Raw genomic sequence first — 21,152 nt, 5'->3', positions numbered from 1 at the left:
TCAAAAGACGTTGCATTCGAGTCGTTGAGTTCATCAAGATTATTATTAAGTCAATTATAGTTGGATATATTATGAAATGGTATGCATGCTGTCAACTTTCGATGTAAATGAAAGTTTGTCTTTTAAAAACGAATGCGATGTTTGTAAAATGTATCATATAGAGGTCAAGCACCTCGCGATGTAACCAAATGTAATGTATTAGTCCAGATGGATTAGGACGGGTCGTTAAAAAAATGGGTCAAAACGAAAGAGGCGACATAACAGATAATATGTCTTTAGTTTATTGTTTGTGATTTAGGAATGTACCTTACGCTAAAAGCAATAGTAGCGCTACCTGTGAACATTGATTAAATGAGTTTTTATAAGAACACGGGTCTCTAGTTAGTTAATGAGCTGTTCTTTTTGAGATATTAAACTCTATATTATGTAATGAGGTGGACTACCGAACGATGTGCTATCTGTAGATGGGATGAAGATTGTGACATTACCAAAATTATCATCTGCAACAGGTCTTACTATTATCTAAATCTATGTTTTATAGTGTATCTATACAATAATTACAGCTTTTTTTTATATCAGATGTCAAATAGCAGTCCATGAAGAATGCTATGGAGTCAAAGATATCGATGATTTCACATCTTGGGTTTACAGGGCATGTGAAATACTCGGGGTTGAACGAGAGTACTGTCTCTGTCCTATTAAAGGTACAACATTTTTAATGTTATTTATTTATTTTTGGAATGCAGTTAAAGGTACATCGTTAACTTGATATTGAACTAGCTACACTTTTGAAATTATTTTTTATTAATTTTTCCTCAGTTACATTATGGTGGTGTAGGTGGTGCATTGAAGCCTACTAATTGACACCTTGTGGGTTCATGTCATATGTGCATGGTTCCGACCCGAGGTTGCCTTTTTAAGCGGTGAAAAGATGGAACCCGCAGCCGGAATTTTACGGATTTCACCCAAATCATTAGAGAAGGTAGAAACATTATCAAAGTCTCATTTAAATCTATGAATGATGGTTGGATTGAATATATTTCAAACTTTTAATTCCCTTTTTGTGCGCGTAAATTGTAGACATGTGTGATTTGCAAGCAAGTTCATGGTTCTTACATACAGTGCTGCACGTGTGCCACGCACTTTCATGCAATGTGTGCTTCACAGGCTCTGAAAGTTGGTCAAAATTGGTCAAAGTCAAACTTGGTCAATATCTGAGTACCGAGTTGCAATCAAATTAGAACATTGCAATCAAATTAGAACATGTACATGATTGTCTTGATATTGATGCAGAAAGCCCGAAGATAACGGTATCGTGATCAGGACTTCGTCAGAGATGTTTTGTGCAAAGGGGTTGATAGAAAGAGAAATATGAAAACAGAGTTTCAGGGGTTCAAGACTCCTTTTGTGTAATACAAATACGGAACTCTCTGATTCATCAACAATGGAGAATGGTGATTTTGAGCCACTATTCGCTGCCAGGTGTTGCATATATAGAAGATCATTGACTAAGGTGCATCACTCTTACAACACTCCAATAAATTAGTGGCTACTCATGTTCTAACTTGTTACTTATTTTTTGCGTGTTTCAGAGTGATGTTAAAGAGGCATTATTCCACCGAGTAATGTATATATATATATATATATATATATATATATATATATATATATATATATATATATATATATATATATATATATATATATATACACAGTTGCTGCTATTGATGGGTTAACATTTTACCATGTAATCTTATCACTAGACACACCACATGCCTTTTTATTAAATATCTGGCATTATTCTACTTCTTTTTTAATTTAAAAATTAATTTTTTCTTGTCCTCAGAATATTTAAGACTTGAAAAGGTGTTCTACATTTAAGGAAAGACTCGACAGATTAAAGTTATACTTTGGTTACCATTTACAAATGTTAATATCCAGACTTGTGTATTGTACTAATCCTCCTGTCTAAATTCAGATGATGGTAAAACATCGCGTTTGTTTTGGTAAATCTGGATTACACGGGTGGGGCCTATTTGCACGTCGTCAACTACAAGAAGGAGATATGGTATACTTTTATATTCCTAACTCTTAAAGTATATGTCGAATTTTTGAATTATTATTATAATTATAATTCTTGTTGGGATGCATGTGTCTCCAGGTTCTTGAATACCGTGGTGAGGAATAAGGCGCAGCATTGCAGATTTAAGGGAGGTACAATATAGGTCTCAAGGGAAAGATTGCTATGTGAGTCAACTATTTATGATCACTAAATATAGCATAACAGAAAGATTTCTATGTGAGTCAACTATTTATGATCGCTAAATGTAGCATAACTTTAATTACTAGTGTATTTTCTAGACCTTGATTGTGATTAAGTCAATTTAGTTGTGTAGCTCTTTAAGATCAGTGAGGATATTGTAATTGATGCGACATATAAGGGTAATATGACTCGCTTAATCAATCATTCGGTAAGATATTGTTTTATATGATTCAGTGAGGATTTGTTTTAAGTGTTTGACATGTCTAACTTGTTAGTTGTTACTATAGTTCATGCCAAATTGCTATGTTAGGATCGTGAGTATGGGTGAACACGCGAGTCGGATAGTCTTTATTGCTAAAACCAACATTGCTGCTGGTGACGAATTGACGTATGACTTTTTATATTGCTAAAACCATATTTTCATCCTACATTGTGATGAGAACTAAAAATAAAAAATAATAATGACACATTACATTTGTCATGTAGCATATACATCATATTACAAAAATTATTAATATGTATTTACTTCTTTCAATACAATGAATAAACAATCATTGTAGATATGCGTATTTGACTACAAAAAACGGATTAAAACCAATCATATTGGACGACAATAGGAGTGATTCAAATACCACCAAGAATGTTGGTTATGAGAAAGTCTTGACACGTATTTGACTGAGAAGTAAATGTTCTATGGTTCAATATCCTTTGAATATTCTTTGTACATCTGTAATTATATATACTTATAGTACAAACTAAATTCATTTTGACAACTAATATAAGCTTAATAGATAAAAAGATTAACGTTGAGAGTTAATGGTTTAAGGTTTAGGAATTGCTAATTAGGGTTTACGGTATATGGTTTACAATTTAAGATTTAGGGTTTGGGGTTAAGATTTTAGAATTTATGCTTTAGGGTTTAATGTATAGGGTTTATAGTTTAGTGTTTAGGGTTTATGGTTGAGGGTTGAGGGTTTAGGCTTTAGAGTTTAGGGTTTAGCTTTTTAGAATTTATGGTATAGAGTTTAAGGTTTATGATTTATGGTTTAGGGTATAGTGTTTAGGGTTTAGATACAGGGTTAGGGTTTAATGTATAGGGTTTAGGTTTTAGAGTCTAAGGTTTAGGGTTTAAATTTTAGAATTTATGGTTTAGAGTTTAGGGCTTAGGGTTTAGTGTGTAGGGTTAACGGTTAGGTGTTTAGGGTTGATTTAGGGTTTATGGTTTAGATATTGGGTTTAAAGTTTAGTGTTTAGTGATTAGGATTTATGGCTTAGACTTTAAGGTTTAAGGTTTAGATTTTAGAATTTATGGTTTAGGGTTTAAGGTATAGGGTTTAGTTTTTACAATTTACGGTTTAGAGTAGAGATATAGGGTTTAGGGTTCAGTGTATATGGTTTAAGGTATATGGTTTAGGGTCTATAGTTTAGAGTTTAGGGTTTAGATTTTAGAATTTAAGGTTCAGGGTTTAGGGTTTAGGGTTTGAGATTTAGAATTTAGGGTTTAGTGTGTAGGGTAAAGGGTTGGTGTTTTAGGGTTAGGTTTTTGGGTTTAGATATAGGGTTTAGAGTTTAGTGTATAGGGTCTAGAGTGTAGTGTTTATGGTTTACATGTTAGAGTTTAGGCTTTAGATTTTAGAATTTATGATTTAGGTTTTAGGGTTTATTGTTTAGGATTTAGGGTTTATAGTTTAGGGTTTAGTATGTTTAAGGTTTAGATTTTATGGCAAAAAGGTGTATGTTTGGCAGGGACACCCCGACTCTGTGTTTCCTTTGGAAACCCACCAGACCCACCCCGAAAGAGTCGGATGCTGGAAAAGTACCTCCATTAGGTCCTCACACATGTGACAGGAGCAACCATCATCCCACTGCCACAAGAGTTGTAAATTCTTGTCGCGAGTGGGGATTGAACCTGCGCCTATTTTATGGAAAAACTTCCACATGGCGGGTCTCAGCTTCAAAGGTATTGAGTCCCAGCTTTAAAGGTTTAGATTTAGGGTTTAGTGTTTACAAAATGTACCTTTTTAATACATGTACACCAAAAAATTGAAAATATACAAATTTATGACTTTCAATTCTCAATCCATTTACAATTACATTGCTAAAGTATTATATCACATTTACAGATTCCCAGGAACCAAGACCTCAATTGTGGTACATCTTAATTTAATATAATTTATATACTTCGATCTTTTATAAAATAATACTATGTATACCATATAAGTTTTTGTTTAATTATTTCCTGAAGATCCGATTAACTTTAGCAAAAAGTATAGTGATTGATTTGTTGAACATCACCAACGTATATTACAACTACGTAGAAGATTGATTGGAGAATTCATTGATGACGATATTCTACCGATCATCGAAAATCAGCAGTGTATAATGTGGATTTGTGGATTACGTCCAACTGATATGCTACAGGCAAGTACATGAAACTATTTATTTACCTTATTTATTATTATTGGTTTTATATTAACTACTTTTTCATATTTCAATTTCGAGATTAACATACATTAACTTAATCTTGATTGTGACAGTTAATCAACAATCATATTGAAGTTTTTGTACCTAAACTTGAAAAAAATGAAATCTTTAACATCTGAAATTACGAACGAAGATATTGCACTTACTACAAAATTTAGAAATTTAGAAGCCACAATATTAAATACTTTAACAGGGAAAGATTTTGTGAATAAAGGAGACGAAGCGGCAATGTCAAGTTATCACAATTCTATGTCATTTTTAGTTGGGAAGCTTACCATTATGCATAACTTTATGGATGAGGTATACCGAATCATAAATTTCATACATCTTCTAAATAATTAAAAAAATATTACAATATTATGCATTTTATTACAAATATAATGTTTCAACTCATTATAGCCTGACGTATTACGACAGAAGACTTTTTTAGGGATGCACAACGTACTAACAACAAGACAAAGAGTTATGGCATTATTCACAAATCATGATCATCTAACAAGCATAACTACATTGTTGAATATGTGGGAAAATACAATGAAGATTTGAGATAACCATCCACAATTCTTAATCCAGTCGCCTAAAACTACATTACAATATCAGAGATGATTTATTTAATTTGAATCATTTTTTTTATTTATTCGTTAGTACATTTTGAAACTTTAAAAATTTGAATCCCACATAAAACATTTAGTTTAATATCCATTATAGACCTAATAATACTTCGTTAGTACATTTTGAAACTTTAAAAATTTCAAACCACTAAAAAATATTTGGTTTAATGCTCATCTATATATAATAATAGTTTTTTAATTTATATATATTTAATTTTATGACTTAAATAATAAGACCCTTCAAAAATCCCTCGAAATCGCGGGTCTTTAGCTAATATATATATATATATATATATATATATATATATATATATATATATATATATATATATATATATATATATATATATATATATAACACTCCACATTTGACATACACAAATATAAATGGGTGATGACATGTACAGAACTAAACATGTTTTATAGTGTTGTATCGTTTCCAATGTTAATTACAAAAGCAAATTCAAAGTCCATCTAACTGGGCATTTGGCTCTACGGTGTTAAATCGTCTTTAAACAAAAGTATTAAATATTTATTTAATAATTTAAAGCGTTTACTATTACTCACATTATTTTAATACGTGTCTATAAATATTTATTTACACAAATACTAATTAAATGAATAATATTACTACTCATATATATTTTTAAAAAATGTGTACTAAGGTAACTTGTAGTATTCATAAAAATACACAATACAACATTCGAAACATGTTTGACCGTGTACATAACAAGGTACACGTGAGATGTTTGACTGGTTCATGTCTACAGACTATTGCAAATTGTCACACACAAGCTATACTATCTTATTCCTCCTCGTGGTACAAGTGGATCTTTACTAAATTAACTGTTAAACATTAATTAACAATTATTCTAATTATTTAGATTTAGATTTAGCGTAGTAAAAATTTTAAAACATAGATAATCCATATTATTGATGCAACTCACGATAAAAATATTGGACATGCACGCTTGCCTAAAAGTAAAGAATGGGCTAATATTTCATAGTATCAGATATGATAATAGATGACCTACAAATGGGACGGACAGAAAATTGTGAGATGTTGGAAATGCCTTTTGAAGAGTCAGAAATAAAAAAAGCGGTTTTCGGTTGTGGGGGTACCAAAGCCCCGGGCCCGGACGGGTTCAACATGAGGTTTTACAAAAAATATTGAGACTTAATCAAAGATGATCTTATCTTAGCAATCCGGTGGTTTTGTGAAAAGGGTGAAATTTCGAAAGGTTGTAATGCGTCCTTTATTTGTCTTATCCCTAAAAAGACGGACCCTCTTAACCTCAGTGACTACCGACCAATTAGCTTGATCGGTAGTTACTATAAAATAATTGCTAAATTACTTTCGAATAGGTTAAAGAAAGTGATCCCGTCTCTTGTAAGATCGGAACAAAGTGCCTTTATCAAAGGTAGATTTATTTTAGATGGGGCTTTGATCGTCAACGAAAGCATTGATTATTTACGTGCAAGAAAAAGAAAAAGTATTCTTTTCAAAGTTGATTTCGAGAAGGCTTTTGATTGCCTTAATTGGGAGTTCTTGTTGGATGTTATGAAAAGTATGGGTTTTGGTTCCAAGTGGATAAATTGGATTTGTTCGTGGTTAAAATCCGTATCCATCTCGGTCTTAGTTAATGGCTCTCCTACTAGTGAATTTTCACTTGGTAGGGGAATTAGGCAAGGAGACCCGTTATCACCTTTCCTCTTTATTTTAGCCGGAGAAGGATTAAATATTATGTCGAAAATTGCTACCGAAAAGGGACTTTTCAAAGGTGTTGAAATTGGAGATAATAAAGTTCCTCTCTCCCATTTGCAATATGCCGACGATACTATCTTTATAGGGGAATGGAGTCGATCGAATGCTTATAGTCTCCAAAATCTTCTAAAGTGTTTCGAATTGGCATCCGGGTTAAAAGTGAATTTTAATAAAAGTTGCCTCTACGGTATTGGGGTTAATATGGATGAAATCAACCATGTGGCAAGTCGATTGAATTGTAAAGTTGGTAGCTTTCCTTTTACATATTTAGGGTTACCAATTGGTGAGAAAATGTCAAAACAAAAAATTGGGATACCACTGTTGAGAAAATTAAAGCAAGGCTTTGGAGTTGGAAAATGAGATCGTTGTCATCCGGAGGAAGAATTGTGCTAACCAAATCGATCCTAAATAGTCTTCCCTTGTATTTCTTCTCTCTTTTTCGCGCTCCAAAGTGTGTGTTAAAGATATTGGAGAATGTGAGGCGAGTGTTTTTTTGGGGCGGGTCGGATACGAGTCACAAAATCTCATGGGTTAAATGGGAAAAAGTTGTTTCACCTTACGAATTGGGCGGGCTAAATTTGGGACTTCTAAAACACAAAAACTTGGCTCTTTTGGGAAAATGGTGGTGGAGGTTCTTAACCGAAACCAACTCCCTTTGGTGCAATATTATTCGTAGCATTTATGGGCAAAACGGTGGCTTGGATTTAGGGGTTGGAGAAATTCGATCCCTAAATCCGAGTGTTTGGCGTGATATCCTTTTGACAGGTTCCGAGATTACCGAGATGGGAATTCCATTTCGGGATTCCTTTTACAAGAAAGTTGGTGATGGTTCTTTAACAAGCTTTTGGAACGAGAATTGGACGGGCAAAGGTCGACTAAGCACAATTTTTCCGAGACTTCACAGACTAGACACGGATGATCAGGCATCGGTTTTGGACAGATTCGAGTGGGCTGTTACTGGGCCAAAATTCAAGGCGGGCTGGGCCCGTGAACCTAGGGGACGAGCTACGGGTGAGTTAGCTGAACTTGAAAAAATTATCGGCGACTACAAATTTGATCGGGACAAGAAAGACGAATGGAAATGGTCACTCACATCTAACCGTAACTTTTCGGTTAAAAGTCTTACTTCAATTATTTATGTTCATTTTTATTCGGGTAACTCCTCCTCGTATGAAACTATGCGCAATAAATTAATCCCAAAGAAAATAGAAATGTTTGTTTGGAGGGCTACTCAAAAACGACTACCCGTTAGGAATGAACTAGATAAGCGAGGTATAGACTTAGACACCGTCCGTTGCCCGTTATGTGATGGTGACATCGAGACCGTTGAACATTCACTAATTTTTTGCAATAAGTCTATGGATATTTGGAACCGGGTTTTTTCATGGCGGGGTTTTGGCTTAATGCCCAACCTTAGTATGAATGAAATCCTACGTGGGAATGGGCCAACTAACTTGACGGAAAATGGGAAGTGCGTGTGGCAAGCGGTCGTATAGGTTTGTGCTTATCTTATTTGGGTAAATACAAACAATGTTGTTTTTCGAGGAAAAGGTTGGTGCATTCCAGTGGCAATAAACGAGATTCAAGTAAAGTCTTTTGAATGGCTTTCTTGTAGCGACCCGGCCAAATCGTCATTGACGGCGCCGTCTACTTAGGTCCCGTTACGTGGTCATAAGTCTTTAAAACAACGTTTGACCAAAAGATATGTCGCATTCATTTCAAATGTAAAGGTTGTTCAAGTTTACAAGAATAGTTCCACCACAAGTTACGATACATAGTTTTAAGTACAAATGAAACTTATGCGACATAATTTAAAAGTATCCAAAAGACGCTCCATGTATGCATATATACTCGACATCCAATGCAAGTATCAAAATAATGAGCGGAAGCATGTATCATGTATCGTTCAAGGACCTGAGAAAAACATAGAAATCTGTCAACGAAAACGTTGGTGAAATCATAGGTTTAAGTAAGTAAGTACAAGTGAACCACAAGATTTGCATCAATGAAATAATAGTAATACATTCCAAAAGTTTGTTTCACGAGCACCCAATTATCAATGCTTAACGTTTCCTTCCATTGAACCCCATCACTTAGTGCTAGAACATACACTGTTTCTCGAAAATATATTTCATTCGTAAACGGTAGCGAACCGTTTGAATGAGGGTTTGTCAAACCCATATGGATCCATACAACATAAGTTCTCGCTTACACCCGGCAAGTGTAACTAATGATAATCGAATTGAGGATTTTGTTCTAAACTCGTATGTAGAATGTTTGTTTTCCTGTACTTGTGTTCACTTAGTTCAAAAGAATCGTTTATGTTTTCTCATCCCAAATATAAGTTCAAAAAGAGTAAAAGTGGGACTATGATCTCACCTTGAGTGCACGAGTAGTAAAGTACTTCAACAAGTAAACGTGTGCAAAGAACAATGCTAGTCTTGACCTAAACAATAGGTTGTATCAATAACGGTAAACACGATAGGTCAAAGATGTTCAATTTGTCCTATGGCTCGTTACGACTCGATTATTTAGCATGTGAAATCAAATTGCCAAGTTTCATGCAAGATACAAGTATATAAATGAGTTAGGAAGGTTGCATAATCATTTGGTTAAGTTTGACAAAAAGTCAAACTTTGGTCGGTCAAAGTCAACGAAAGTCAACACGTTCGGGTCGGGTTCCGAACTATTTTTCTAATCTTAGAAATCATATATGAGCATGTTGGCCAAGTTACATGTTAATCGGAGGTGCGTAGCATGCCAAACATTATTCAAAAATTGACCAAGTTGGACAGAATCTGTCCAGGCCATTCGGCGCGCCGCGCGGGGTAGGGGCGCGCCGCGCCACCCTCTGTGCAGGTCTGATTCTGTTTTTCCAAAGTATGCACGAGCCAAAACCTTTTCCAACCCAACTCTTGACCCGCAAACACTTATAATGCCTATTATATATCGTTGGAAAGGTATTTTGACGAGGAATACAACTAAGTACATTTCATCAATCAAACTTCCACTTACAACAACCAAAAACCGTAATTAAACATTCATAATCAAAGTTTAAGTTCCAAAAACGCATTTTATGATTCGGGCAACCAATTTACATGTATGTTATGCCGTTTCGAAGGTAATCAAACACACATTGCAACAAAACACTTAACAACAATATCTCATAGCATTTGACGCATCAAAAGTTCATGTAAAGCTCATCAAACCCTAATCCAAAATCACAAATTCAACAATCTTGCATATGAAACTAATCCATGTCAACCTACATACCAATTTGAAGCTAGTGATGTTAGGAACACAATTAAAACATGAACTTTCATCATTCAACAACATATGAACACCTAAAATTCAAGATTAAGCAAGCATTCTTTCAATATGAACTAGTTACATCAAAATATCAAAAACGAGCATACAAATCACATAAACAAACTAGACTCGAGCCATAGACACTAATTAACAACCTTATAACTTAAAAATCTCAAGAACACAAGAATTAGTGATTTTAGAAAGTTACCCAAAATTGATGAAATCGGTATGGAAACGAAGAGGAGATCACGAGGAGTTCAAATATGCAATTTGTTTTGATCGAATCCTTCTTGAACGAATTTAGATGATGATTGAAGGTTTGAGGGTTTGAGAGGAAAAGGTGAAGTATTATTTTGGGGGAGGTGATAGAATGAATGGAGAGGAAAGAGTTGACTAGTTGACCTAGTCATCTCTTTCTCCATTTGGCAACTTTAGTCCCTCAACTTAGGAACCGGGTACGGGAATTACCTAAACGAGATAATTCAAACGCGTATTAACGAGATGTGTTATTAACATATAACGGAACTTAAATAGTTAAACGGAAAAGTAAATGGAAAAAGGCGGGATGTTACATTACCTACACCTTAAAAGAAATTTCGTCCCGAAATTTAAGTAGGCGTAGTAGTCGTTGTTTCTTCCTCGAGATCTTGCGTTTCCGAAATCACGAATAGATGAGGATACTTCCTTTGCATTTGATCTTGTCTTTCCCAAGTAAACTCGGGTCCTCTTTTGGCATTCCAACGAACCTTGACAATCGGGATTCGGCTTTGTTTCAATGTCTTGACGGAGGTGTCCACAATTTCAACCGGTTCCTCCACAAAATGAAGTTTGTCATCAATAGTAAGTTCTTCGAGAGGGATGACGATATCGGGTTCGGCAAGACACTTTTTCAAGTTAGATACATGGAAGGTAGGATGAACGGAGTTCAATTGAGGCGGAAGATCTAAACGATAAGCAACGGTTCCAATACGCTCCAAGATTTCGAAAGGACCAATATACCGCGGATTTAGCTTCCCGCGTTTCCCAAAACGGATTACACCCTTCCAAGGTGCGACTTTTAACATTACTCGGTCACCGACTTGAAATTCAAGATCGTTGCGTCGTTTATCGGTATAGCTCTTTTGACGACTTCGGGCCGTCCTAAGCCTATCTCGGATTTGAACGATTTTCTCGGTGGTTTCGTGAATGAGCTCGGGTCCGGTGATTTGCACGTCGCCTACCTCGGCCCAACAAAGAGGTGAACGACATTTGCGGCCATATAGCGCTTCAAAAGGTGCGGCTTTAATACTCGCGTGATAACTATTGTTGTAAGAGAACTCGGCGAGAGGTAAGTGCTTGTCCCAAGCTTTTCCGAAGTCAACCACGCAAGCTCGTAACATGTCCTCTAAGGTTTGAATTGTACGTTCGCTTTGTCCATCGGTTTGAGGATGATATGCGGTGCTCATGTCTAAACGCGTTCCCAACGCTTCTTGCAATGTACGCCAAAATCTAGAAACGAAACGGCCATCTCGGTCGGAGATAATCGATAAAGGTACACCGTGTCGGGCTACGATCTCCTTAATGTAAAGTTGTGCAAGTTTCTCCATTTTGTCCGTTTCTTTCATGGCCAGGAAGTGTGCGGATTTGGTGAGACGGTCAACAATAACCCAAATGGTATCATAACCGCCCGTCGTTTTTGGTAGCTTGGTGATAAAATCCATCGTTATCCTTTCCCACTTCCATTGCGGAATCTCGGGTTGTTGAAGTAGTCCGGACGGTCTTTGGTGTTCGGCTTTGACTTTGGAACATGTCAAACACTTGGAAACATAAGTAGCTACGTCCCTTTTGATGTTCGGCCACCAATATAGTTGTTTAAGGTCGTGGTACATCTTATTGGCACCGGGGTGAATCGAGTATCGTGACTTATGGGCTTCATCTAAAATAAGGCTTCGTAGATCCCCATAACTAGGCACCCAAATTCTTCCGGCGAAATATCGGAGTCCGGTTTCTTTAACTTCGAATCGAGAGGTGAGGACGTTCAAGTGTTCGAGAGAGATGTTTTCATCCTTGAGAGCCTCATCTTGGGCTACCCGAATTTGGCTATTAAGGTTTGTGTGGATGGTGATGTTTAAGGCTCGGACACGAAGAGGCACCACTCTTTCTTTTCGACTTAAGGCATCGGCTACTACATTTGCCTTCCCGGGATGGTAACGAAGCTCGCAATCGTAATCGTTTAAGGTTTCAATCCACCTTCGTTGTCTCATGTTTAGTTGTTTTTGATCGAAAATGTGTTGAAGGCTTTTGTGATCGGTGAAGATAGTACTCTTGGTTCCATAAAGATAGTGTCTCCACATTTTAAGTGCAAAGACGACGGCTCCGAGTTCGAGATCATGCGTCGTGTAGTTTCGTTCATGGATTTTGAGTTGTCGAGAAGCATAAGCAATGACTTTCGTTCGTTGCATCAATACACACCCAAAACCATGTTTTGAGGCATCGCAATATACAACAAAGTCATCATTGCCTTCGGGAAGTGACAAGATAGGAGCGGTGGTTAGCTTCGTTTTCAAGATTTGGAATGCGGATTCATGTTCGGTCGCCCAAATGAATTTCTTTCCCTTGTGAGTCAAGGCGGTTAGAGGACGTGCAACCAAAGAGAAATTTTCGATGAATCTACGATAGTACCCGGCGAGACCCAAAAATTGACGAATGTGAGTAGGAGTAGTAGGAGTCTCCCATTTGCTAATGGCTTCGATTTTCGATGGATCGACTTTAATACCTTGGTCACTTACAACATGACCAAGAAATTGAACTTCCTTTAACCAAAATTCACACTTGGAGAATTTGGCATAGAGTTGTTCTTGTCTTAAAAGTTCAAGCACAAGTCGGAGATGTTGTTCGTGCTCTTCTTCATTTTTAGAATAGATCAATATGTCATCGATGAACACAATAACGAATTTATCGAGATACGGTTTGCACACGCGGTTCATAAGATCCATGAACACCGCCGGTGCGTTAGTGAGACCAAATGGCATGACAAGGAATTCATAACTACCGTAACGAGTCCGGAAAGCGGTTTTGGAGACATCTTCCCCCTTAACCCTTAATTGATGATAACCCGAGCGGAGATCGATTTTCGAATATACACAAGACCCTTGTAGTTGATCAAAGAGGTCATCGATGCGAGGAAGAGGATATCGGTTCTTAACCGTCAATTTATTTAGTTCACGATAATCAATGCACATTCGTAGGGATCCGTCTTTCTTTTTAACAAACAAAATCGGAGCGCCCCAAGGTGAATGGCTAGGTTGGATAAAACCACGATCAAGTAGTTCTTGGATTTGACTTTGCAATTCTTGCATTTCAGATGGAGCGAGTCTATATGGTGCACGTGCTACGGGTGCGGCTCCTGGAATAAGATCGATTTGGAATTCAACCGGTCGATGAGGCGGAAGACCCGGCAATTCATCGGGAAATACATCGGAATAGTCACTAACAATTGGCACATCATCGATGTGCTTCTCATCGGACTCGACTTTCTTAACGTGGGCAAGGATCGCAAAACAACCCTTACGGAGTAGTTTTCTAACTTTAAGGCACGAAACGAGGTTGAGTCTGGTGCAACTCTTATCGCCATAAACAATCAAAGGTTCACCATTCTCGATAGGAATTCGGATTGCGTTAAGATCACAAAGAATGTGAGATTTCGTTTTGACTAACCAATTCATACCGATTATTACATCAAAGCTTCCTAGTTCCATGGGTATCAAGTCAATTTCAAATTCCTTACCCAAAATGTTTAACGTACACCCCCGGTAATATGTGTCGGCACTTAATAGTTTTCCGTTAGCTACTTCAATGGTATAAGTGGTATCTAATGGAAGAGGTGGAGTGCTAAAAGAATGAGTCAAAGTCTTGGATACAAAGCATTTATCGGCACCCGAATCGAATAAGCAAGAGACATAAGAATTGTTGAGAAGAAACGTACCCGTGACTAGTTCAGTGTCATCCCGGGCTTCCTCGGTGTTTATGTTGAAAGCTCGGCCGCGCGTATTGGGGTTATCTTTCCTCTTCGGGCATGCATTTCTATAATGGCCCGTTTGGCCACATTCATAACAAGTGCCCGTCTTCGGTGCATTGGGCCACTTTCGAGCGACGGGAGTGGCACTTTTACAATCGTTGGCCTTATGACCAACTCCTTGGCACCGGTGGCAAATTATCTTACTACATTCGCCAAAGTGATGTTTGTTGCATTTGTTGCAAAGAGGCAGGTTCCCGGCATAACCTTTCTTGCCGTCGGAGGTGTAAGGCTTCTTAGCAAAGTTGTTGTTGCTTGATTGGGAGGGTTCCCACTTTCTTTTGTTGCCGCCCGATTTATCCTCGGCCTTAGGTGCCGAAACTACGATTTCGTCAATCGTTTCAATTAGTTGGCGAGCCATGTTCATAGCGGCTTGATGAGTAGTGGGTTTGGATGACATCACCCCTTGTTTGATGCTTTTTGGAAGACCGAGCATGTAGAGCTCAATCCTTTGAGATTCGGGGTTAACAAGATTAGGACACATCAAGGATAGTTCGGCGAAGCGTTGATTATAAGCTTTAAGGTCGTTTCCGACCGCTTTCAAAGCTCTTAGTTCTTCCTCAAGCTTTCGGGTTTCTTCGCGCGGAAAATATTCAACAATCATCTTTTCCTTTAGATCGGCCCAAGAGAGGGCATGAGCTTCATCGGTACCCACCGATTGTACATAAGTATTCCACCATGTAAGAGCAATTCCGGAGAAAGTGTGAGTGGAGTATTTGACCTTGTCTTGGTCCCGACAACCGCTTATGCTAAAGACGGCTTCCGTTTGCTCAAACCATCGGGTGAGCACGACCGGTCCCCCGGTTCCATCAAAAGTGTGAGGTTTGCACCCCATGAAAGCTTTATAGGAGCATCCCTCGTTTGAGTTTCCGGCTCCATTGTTGTTGTTGTTGTTGTTGTGGTTGTTATTGTTGTTGTTATTATTGTTGTTGGATGAGTGACCGGCCATGGCCGCATCTACGGCGGTAGCTATCATCCGTTCGAGAGCTTGTTCGGGAGTTTCATTGCGGCGTACACGACGAGGAGCCATTGTTCCTTCAAGACACAAGAATATCATTGATTAGTATTCTCAATAATACTAACCGTGATATAGAATAAAGATAAAGAGAAGTTTTTTTTTTTTTTTTTTTTTTTTTTTTTTTTTTTTTTTTCTCGACTCGCCTTAAATTCTTTATGCCATAATGTCGGAACGTTCATATGAGTCACCGTAATATAATCCCGGAAATTATATTACCCTGATTCATATGTGCATTCGACATCATTTCATATAGTCAAGGTGGCGTGTCAATCAAATTAAACAACGTGAGATTAAGATGAACTAAGAGTAGATGTGAGTAGAAGCGTTCGAGTATAAATGCACAAGTAGTCAAGTAATTCCTACTTCAAGTCTATATGCCGGTTGTAGTCTAGACTCACCAATGTACCCTATGACTCGGGGTTGACACTAATGAACTCTAAATCCCTACAACCAACGCTCTGATACCATCTGTAGCGACCCGGCCAAATCGTCATTGACGGCGCCGTCTACTTAGGTCCCGTTACGTGGTCATAAGTCTTTAAAACAACGTTTGACCAAAAGATATGTCGCATTCATTTCAAATGTAAAGGTTGTTCAAGTTTACAAGAATAGTTCCACCACAAGTTACGATACATAGTTTTAAGTACAAATGAAACTTATGCGACATAATTTAAAAGTATCCAAAAGACGCTCCATGTATGCATATATACTCGACATCCAATGCAAGTATCAAAATAATGAGCGGAAGCATGTATCATGTATCGTTCAAGGACCTGAGAAAAACATAGAAATCTGTCAACGAAAACGTTGGTGAAATCATAGGTTTAAGTAAGTAAGTACAAGTGAACCACAAGATTTGCATCAATGAAATAATAGTAATACATTCCAAAAGTTTGTTTCACGAGCACCCAATTATCAATGCTTAACGTTTCCTTCCATTGAACCCCATCACTTAGTGCTAGAACATACACTGTTTCTCGAAAATATATTTCATTCGTAAACGGTAGCGAACCGTTTGAATGAGGGTTTGTCAAACCCATATGGATCCATACAACATAAGTTCTCGCTTACACCCGGCAAGTGTAACTAATGATAATCGAATTGAGGATTTTGTTCTAAACTCGTATGTAGAATGTTTGTTTTCCTGTACTTGTGTTCACTTAGTTCAAAAGAATCGTTTATGTTTTCTCATCCCAAATATAAGTTCAAAAAGAGTAAAAGTGGGACTATGATCTCACCTTGAGTGCACGAGTAGTAAAGTACTTCAACAAGTAAACGTGTGCAAAGAACAATGCTAGTCTTGACCTAAACAATAGGTTGTATCAATAACGGTAAACACGATAGGTCAAAGATGTTCAATTTGTCCTATGGCTCGTTACGACTCGATTATTTAGCATGTGAAATCAAATTGCCAAGTTTCATGCAAGATACAAGTATATAAATGAGTTAGGAAGGTTGCATAATCATTTGGTTAAGTTTGACAAAAAGTCAAACTTTGGTCGGTCAAAGTCAACGAAAGTCAACACGTTCGGGTCGGGTTCCGAACTATTTTTCTAATCTTAGAAATCATATATGAGCATGTTGGCCAAGTTACATGTTAATCGGAGGTGCGTAGCATGCCAAACATTATTCAAAAATTGACCAAGTTGGACAGAATCTGTCCAGGCCATTCGGCGCGCCGCGCGGGGTAGGGGCGCGCCGCGCCACCCTCTGTGCAGGTCTGATTCTGTTTTTCCAAAGTATGCACGAGCCAAAACCTTTTCCAACCCAACTCTTGACCCGCAAACACTTATAATGCCTATTATATATCGTTGGAAAGGTATTTTGACGAGGAATACAACTAAGTACATTTCATCAATCAAACTTCCACTTACAACAACCAAAAACCGTAATTAAACATTCATAATCAAAGTTTAAGTTCCAAAAACGCATTTTATGATTCGGGCAACCAATTTACATGTATGTTATGCCGTTTCGAAGGTAATCAAACACACATTGCAACAAAACACTTAACAACAATATCTCATAGCATTTGACGCATCAAAAGTTCATGTAAAGCTCATCAAACCCTAATCCAAAATCACAAATTCAACAATCTTGCATATGAAACTAATCCATGTCAACCTACATACCAATTTGAAGCTAGTGATGTTAGGAACACAATTAAAACATGAACTTTCATCATTCAACAACATATGAACACCTAAAATTCAAGATTAAGCAAGCATTCTTTCAATATGAACTAGTTACATCAAAATATCAAAAACGAGCATACAAATCACATAAACAAACTAGACTCGAGCCATAGACACTAATTAACAACCTTATAACTTAAAAATCTCAAGAACACAAGAATTAGTGATTTTAGAAAGTTACCCAAAATTGATGAAATCGGTATGGAAACGAAGAGGAGATCACGAGGAGTTCAAATATGCAATTTGTTTTGATCGAATCCTTCTTGAACGAATTTAGATGATGATTGAAGGTTTGAGGGTTTGAGAGGAAAAGGTGAAGTATTATTTTGGGGGAGGTGATAGAATGAATGGAGAGGAAAGAGTTGACTAGTTGACCTAGTCATCTCTTTCTCCATTTGGCAACTTTAGTCCCTCAACTTAGGAACCGGGTACGGGAATTACCTAAACGAGATAATTCAAACGCGTATTAACGAGATGTGTTATTAACATATAACGGAACTTAAATAGTTAAACGGAAAAGTAAATGGAAAAAGGCGGGATGTTACATTTCTCATAGATCTCGAGGTCGAAAATTCGATTGGTTAACTTGGTTGTGTAATCCTACCACGTACCTAAATTAGATGGTATTGTCGTGAATGTATATTGAGTTTAGCTTTAGGTTTGGTTGCTTACTTTGCAACATGTCGGGCTTGTATTATTGTTTGGGCCGTTAGGCTCAAGAACCTTGTATATGTTTCGTGATTAATATATTGCTTTGCTTTTCAAAAAAAAAAAATATATAAACTAAACCCAAATATTAAACTGTTTCTAACCGTGGCGGTAACGTCAAAGGCAAGTTCTGTACTTTTTGGTGATTTGGCAAGGTCAATAAATGAAGTTAAATAAAGGGGAGTGTCAAATTTGAGGGTTAAATTTGTGAATGGTGATGTGGTAAAATATTATTGGTAGTTGGGTATAAAATTTATTAATTAATAATATATAAAAATATGTAAAGAAATCTGATTGGCTAAAAAAATATTTGACACCACTTTACTGATCCGTCAACTTTTCGACTGACGCCTGAGGCGTCAAAGGCGTCAAAGGCGTCAAAGATGTTGCCAAGTGGGATGAAGGAGAAAAATTGACGCCGCGTTAGGATTAGTCTTAAGAGTCGTAGTGATTTATGTTTTGGTTGGTTGACTTTCATCGAGGTAGAATAGGTCTTAGGTTAGGTTAGTGACGGGTTTTGTGTTGTTTGTTATCTAGCTCTCTCTTTATACTTGTTTTGATACATGTTCTTTCATTTTTTTGATGAAAATTCTTTGATAACGAAGTTTCTTGTTTTTTTTCCCTTAAAGAAAATAAAATAAAAGTCGATGTTATAATTCAGTAGGCTTATAACTACCTTTAATGGTTATAAGAACAAAGAGAGAAAAAGAGAGAAGAAGGAGAGAAGAAATATTGATATTGATATTTCAAGAGAAATGGTACACCTTAAATGGCAAGCATACATGTCTATTTATAGCATAAAATATTACTATGCAAGAAATATAATAATAATAAAATTAACATCCAATCTAGATATTTTATAACACTCCCCCTTGGATGACAATTTTATTAGAGAATAACTAGTACTGCCTCGTTAAAAACCTTGCTAAAGAAAACCCATTGGGATAAAACTTTAGCTAAGGGAAAAAGAGTGCAGCATAGAGTTGACTCCCCCTCAAGTAGGCAACGTCTGAGTTGTTACATCTTCTGAACATGCCTCATGTCAATATTATGAACGTGTGTTCTGAAAATAGCAGTTGGCAGTGCTTTGGTATAAAGATCGGCAGAGTTGTTGATTGGACGTATCTCATTTTAATCTGGTTGTCTTTTACGAGATCTTGAGTATATGAGAAGAATCTGAGGTTTTCATCTGAAACTGTATCATCTAAATCTTTTATGTACAAGTTTAGCCCCTGTGATTTGTCTACAGTCTCCTTCATGGTTTGCTCAAACCCTTGTTTCAATTCCTATTCTCTTGTAGTCTTTTCTGAGCCTTACCAACATACCATTCTTTTCCATCAAACTTATGACCGTTAAGATCGTCTATGGTTTTGGCGCCTCATCAACATTTATATTTTGTTCTGTCACTTTTGATACTCTTCTTTCATTTGTATTATGCAAGCTGCATTATCTTCATATATAGTTATTGGTGAAGATAGTTGTTGGTCTTTTATAGCGTTCTAGTCCACAAGAATCATTAATGATTTGTGTCATTGATCTCAACCAAACACATTTTTGAGTAGTTTCATATAATACAATCACTTCGTCATGATTTGATGATGTTGCAACAAGTGTTTATTTTAAGAACGCCATGATTTTGTGGTACCTCCATTTAGGAATACATATCGAGTTTGAGATTTATCTTTATGAGGATTTGATGAATGACCTGCATATACATAATCAACCGAATCTTGTTTTGAAGCGTTAGAATAAAATAATTTTAAATAAGAAGTTCCTCAAGGGTATCAAAATATGTGTTTGATCCCGCTCCATTGTCATTTGAGCTGAATCTTGCCAACAAATTAACTGCAAGAGAAATGTCAGGTCTTGTACAATCTATAAGATACATAAGAACCTCAATTGCACTAAAAAAATGGAACTTTCGATCTGTTAAGATTTTCATGATCTTCGCAGGGATGGAATAGATCAGTGTCAATATTGAGTGATCTAACAACAATGAGTTTGTCTTTAAAAAAAAATGTTTTAAAATCTTTTCGGTATAAGTTGTTTGATGTACAAGTAAACCATTAAGCATATGCTGAATTTGCAATCCAAGGTAATACTTGGTTTTTTTTTAAGATCTTTCATTTCAAAATAATTCTTTAGAAGTTGAATGATTTCATAGATTTCTTTATTTGTTCATATGATGTTAAGAACATTGACATAAACAACTACGATCACATATCCGAACATTGTTTTTATAAAACATACGTGCAAAATAAGTTTATATGTATACCCTTTTTTTATCAAGTAGTCATTTAATCGGTTATACCACATACGTCCCATTTGTATAAACCCATTTAGAAATCTTTGTGATTTAATGGAATATATTCCCTTGGGTTTTACATTAGATGCTTATGATACCTTAACCCTTTAGGTATATTCATATATATCACTATTAAGTGATCCATACAGATAAGTAGTAACAACATTCATGAGATGCATTTAAATAACTACCAGGTTGATTAAGTATCTAATAAGTAATTGTATCCATTACAGGAGGATAAGTTTTCCTCCTAATTCATTTCTGGTCTTTGTGGGAAATATTGAGTTACAAGTCTAGTTTTGCCTTGTAACTTCATTTGCACATTTCTTTTTGGATAAAAATTCATTTGTATCCCATACGTTTCACATCTTTAAAAGTGATAACGATTGATCCGAAAACTTTTCTTTTATCGAGCGATTCTAATTCAGCTCGTATTGCTC

General features: G+C 36.5%; 1 protein-coding gene and 1 long non-coding RNA gene across 2 annotated transcripts; both read left to right on the top strand.

Moving 5' to 3' along the window:
- Positions 1-415: 415 nt before the first annotated feature.
- Positions 416-2,725, top strand: LOC139860705 (histone-lysine N-methyltransferase ATX4-like). Its single transcript, XM_071849359.1, is given in 10 exon segments — positions 416-509; positions 580-704; positions 839-860; positions 862-982; positions 1,081-1,206; positions 1,979-2,068; positions 2,162-2,180; positions 2,183-2,247; positions 2,397-2,471; positions 2,551-2,725. Coding segments are annotated over 10 exon segments (846 nt in total). The 5' UTR covers positions 416-429; the 3' UTR covers positions 2,674-2,725.
- Positions 2,726-4,464: 1,739 nt separating this feature from the next.
- On the top strand, positions 4,465-5,419 carry LOC139859086 (uncharacterized). Its single transcript, XR_011763117.1, has 3 exons — positions 4,465-4,684; positions 4,941-5,047; positions 5,147-5,419. It is a non-coding gene; the product is annotated as an uncharacterized lncRNA (long non-coding RNA).
- The last annotated feature ends 15,733 nt before the right edge of the window (positions 5,420-21,152 follow it).

Source organism: Rutidosis leptorrhynchoides, chromosome 1 (assembly GCF_046630445.1).
Source record: "Rutidosis leptorrhynchoides isolate AG116_Rl617_1_P2 chromosome 1, CSIRO_AGI_Rlap_v1, whole genome shotgun sequence".
Classification (NCBI taxonomy): Eukaryota; Viridiplantae; Streptophyta; class Magnoliopsida; order Asterales; family Asteraceae; genus Rutidosis; species Rutidosis leptorrhynchoides.
This window is presented reverse-complemented; position numbering and strand designations above follow the sequence as displayed.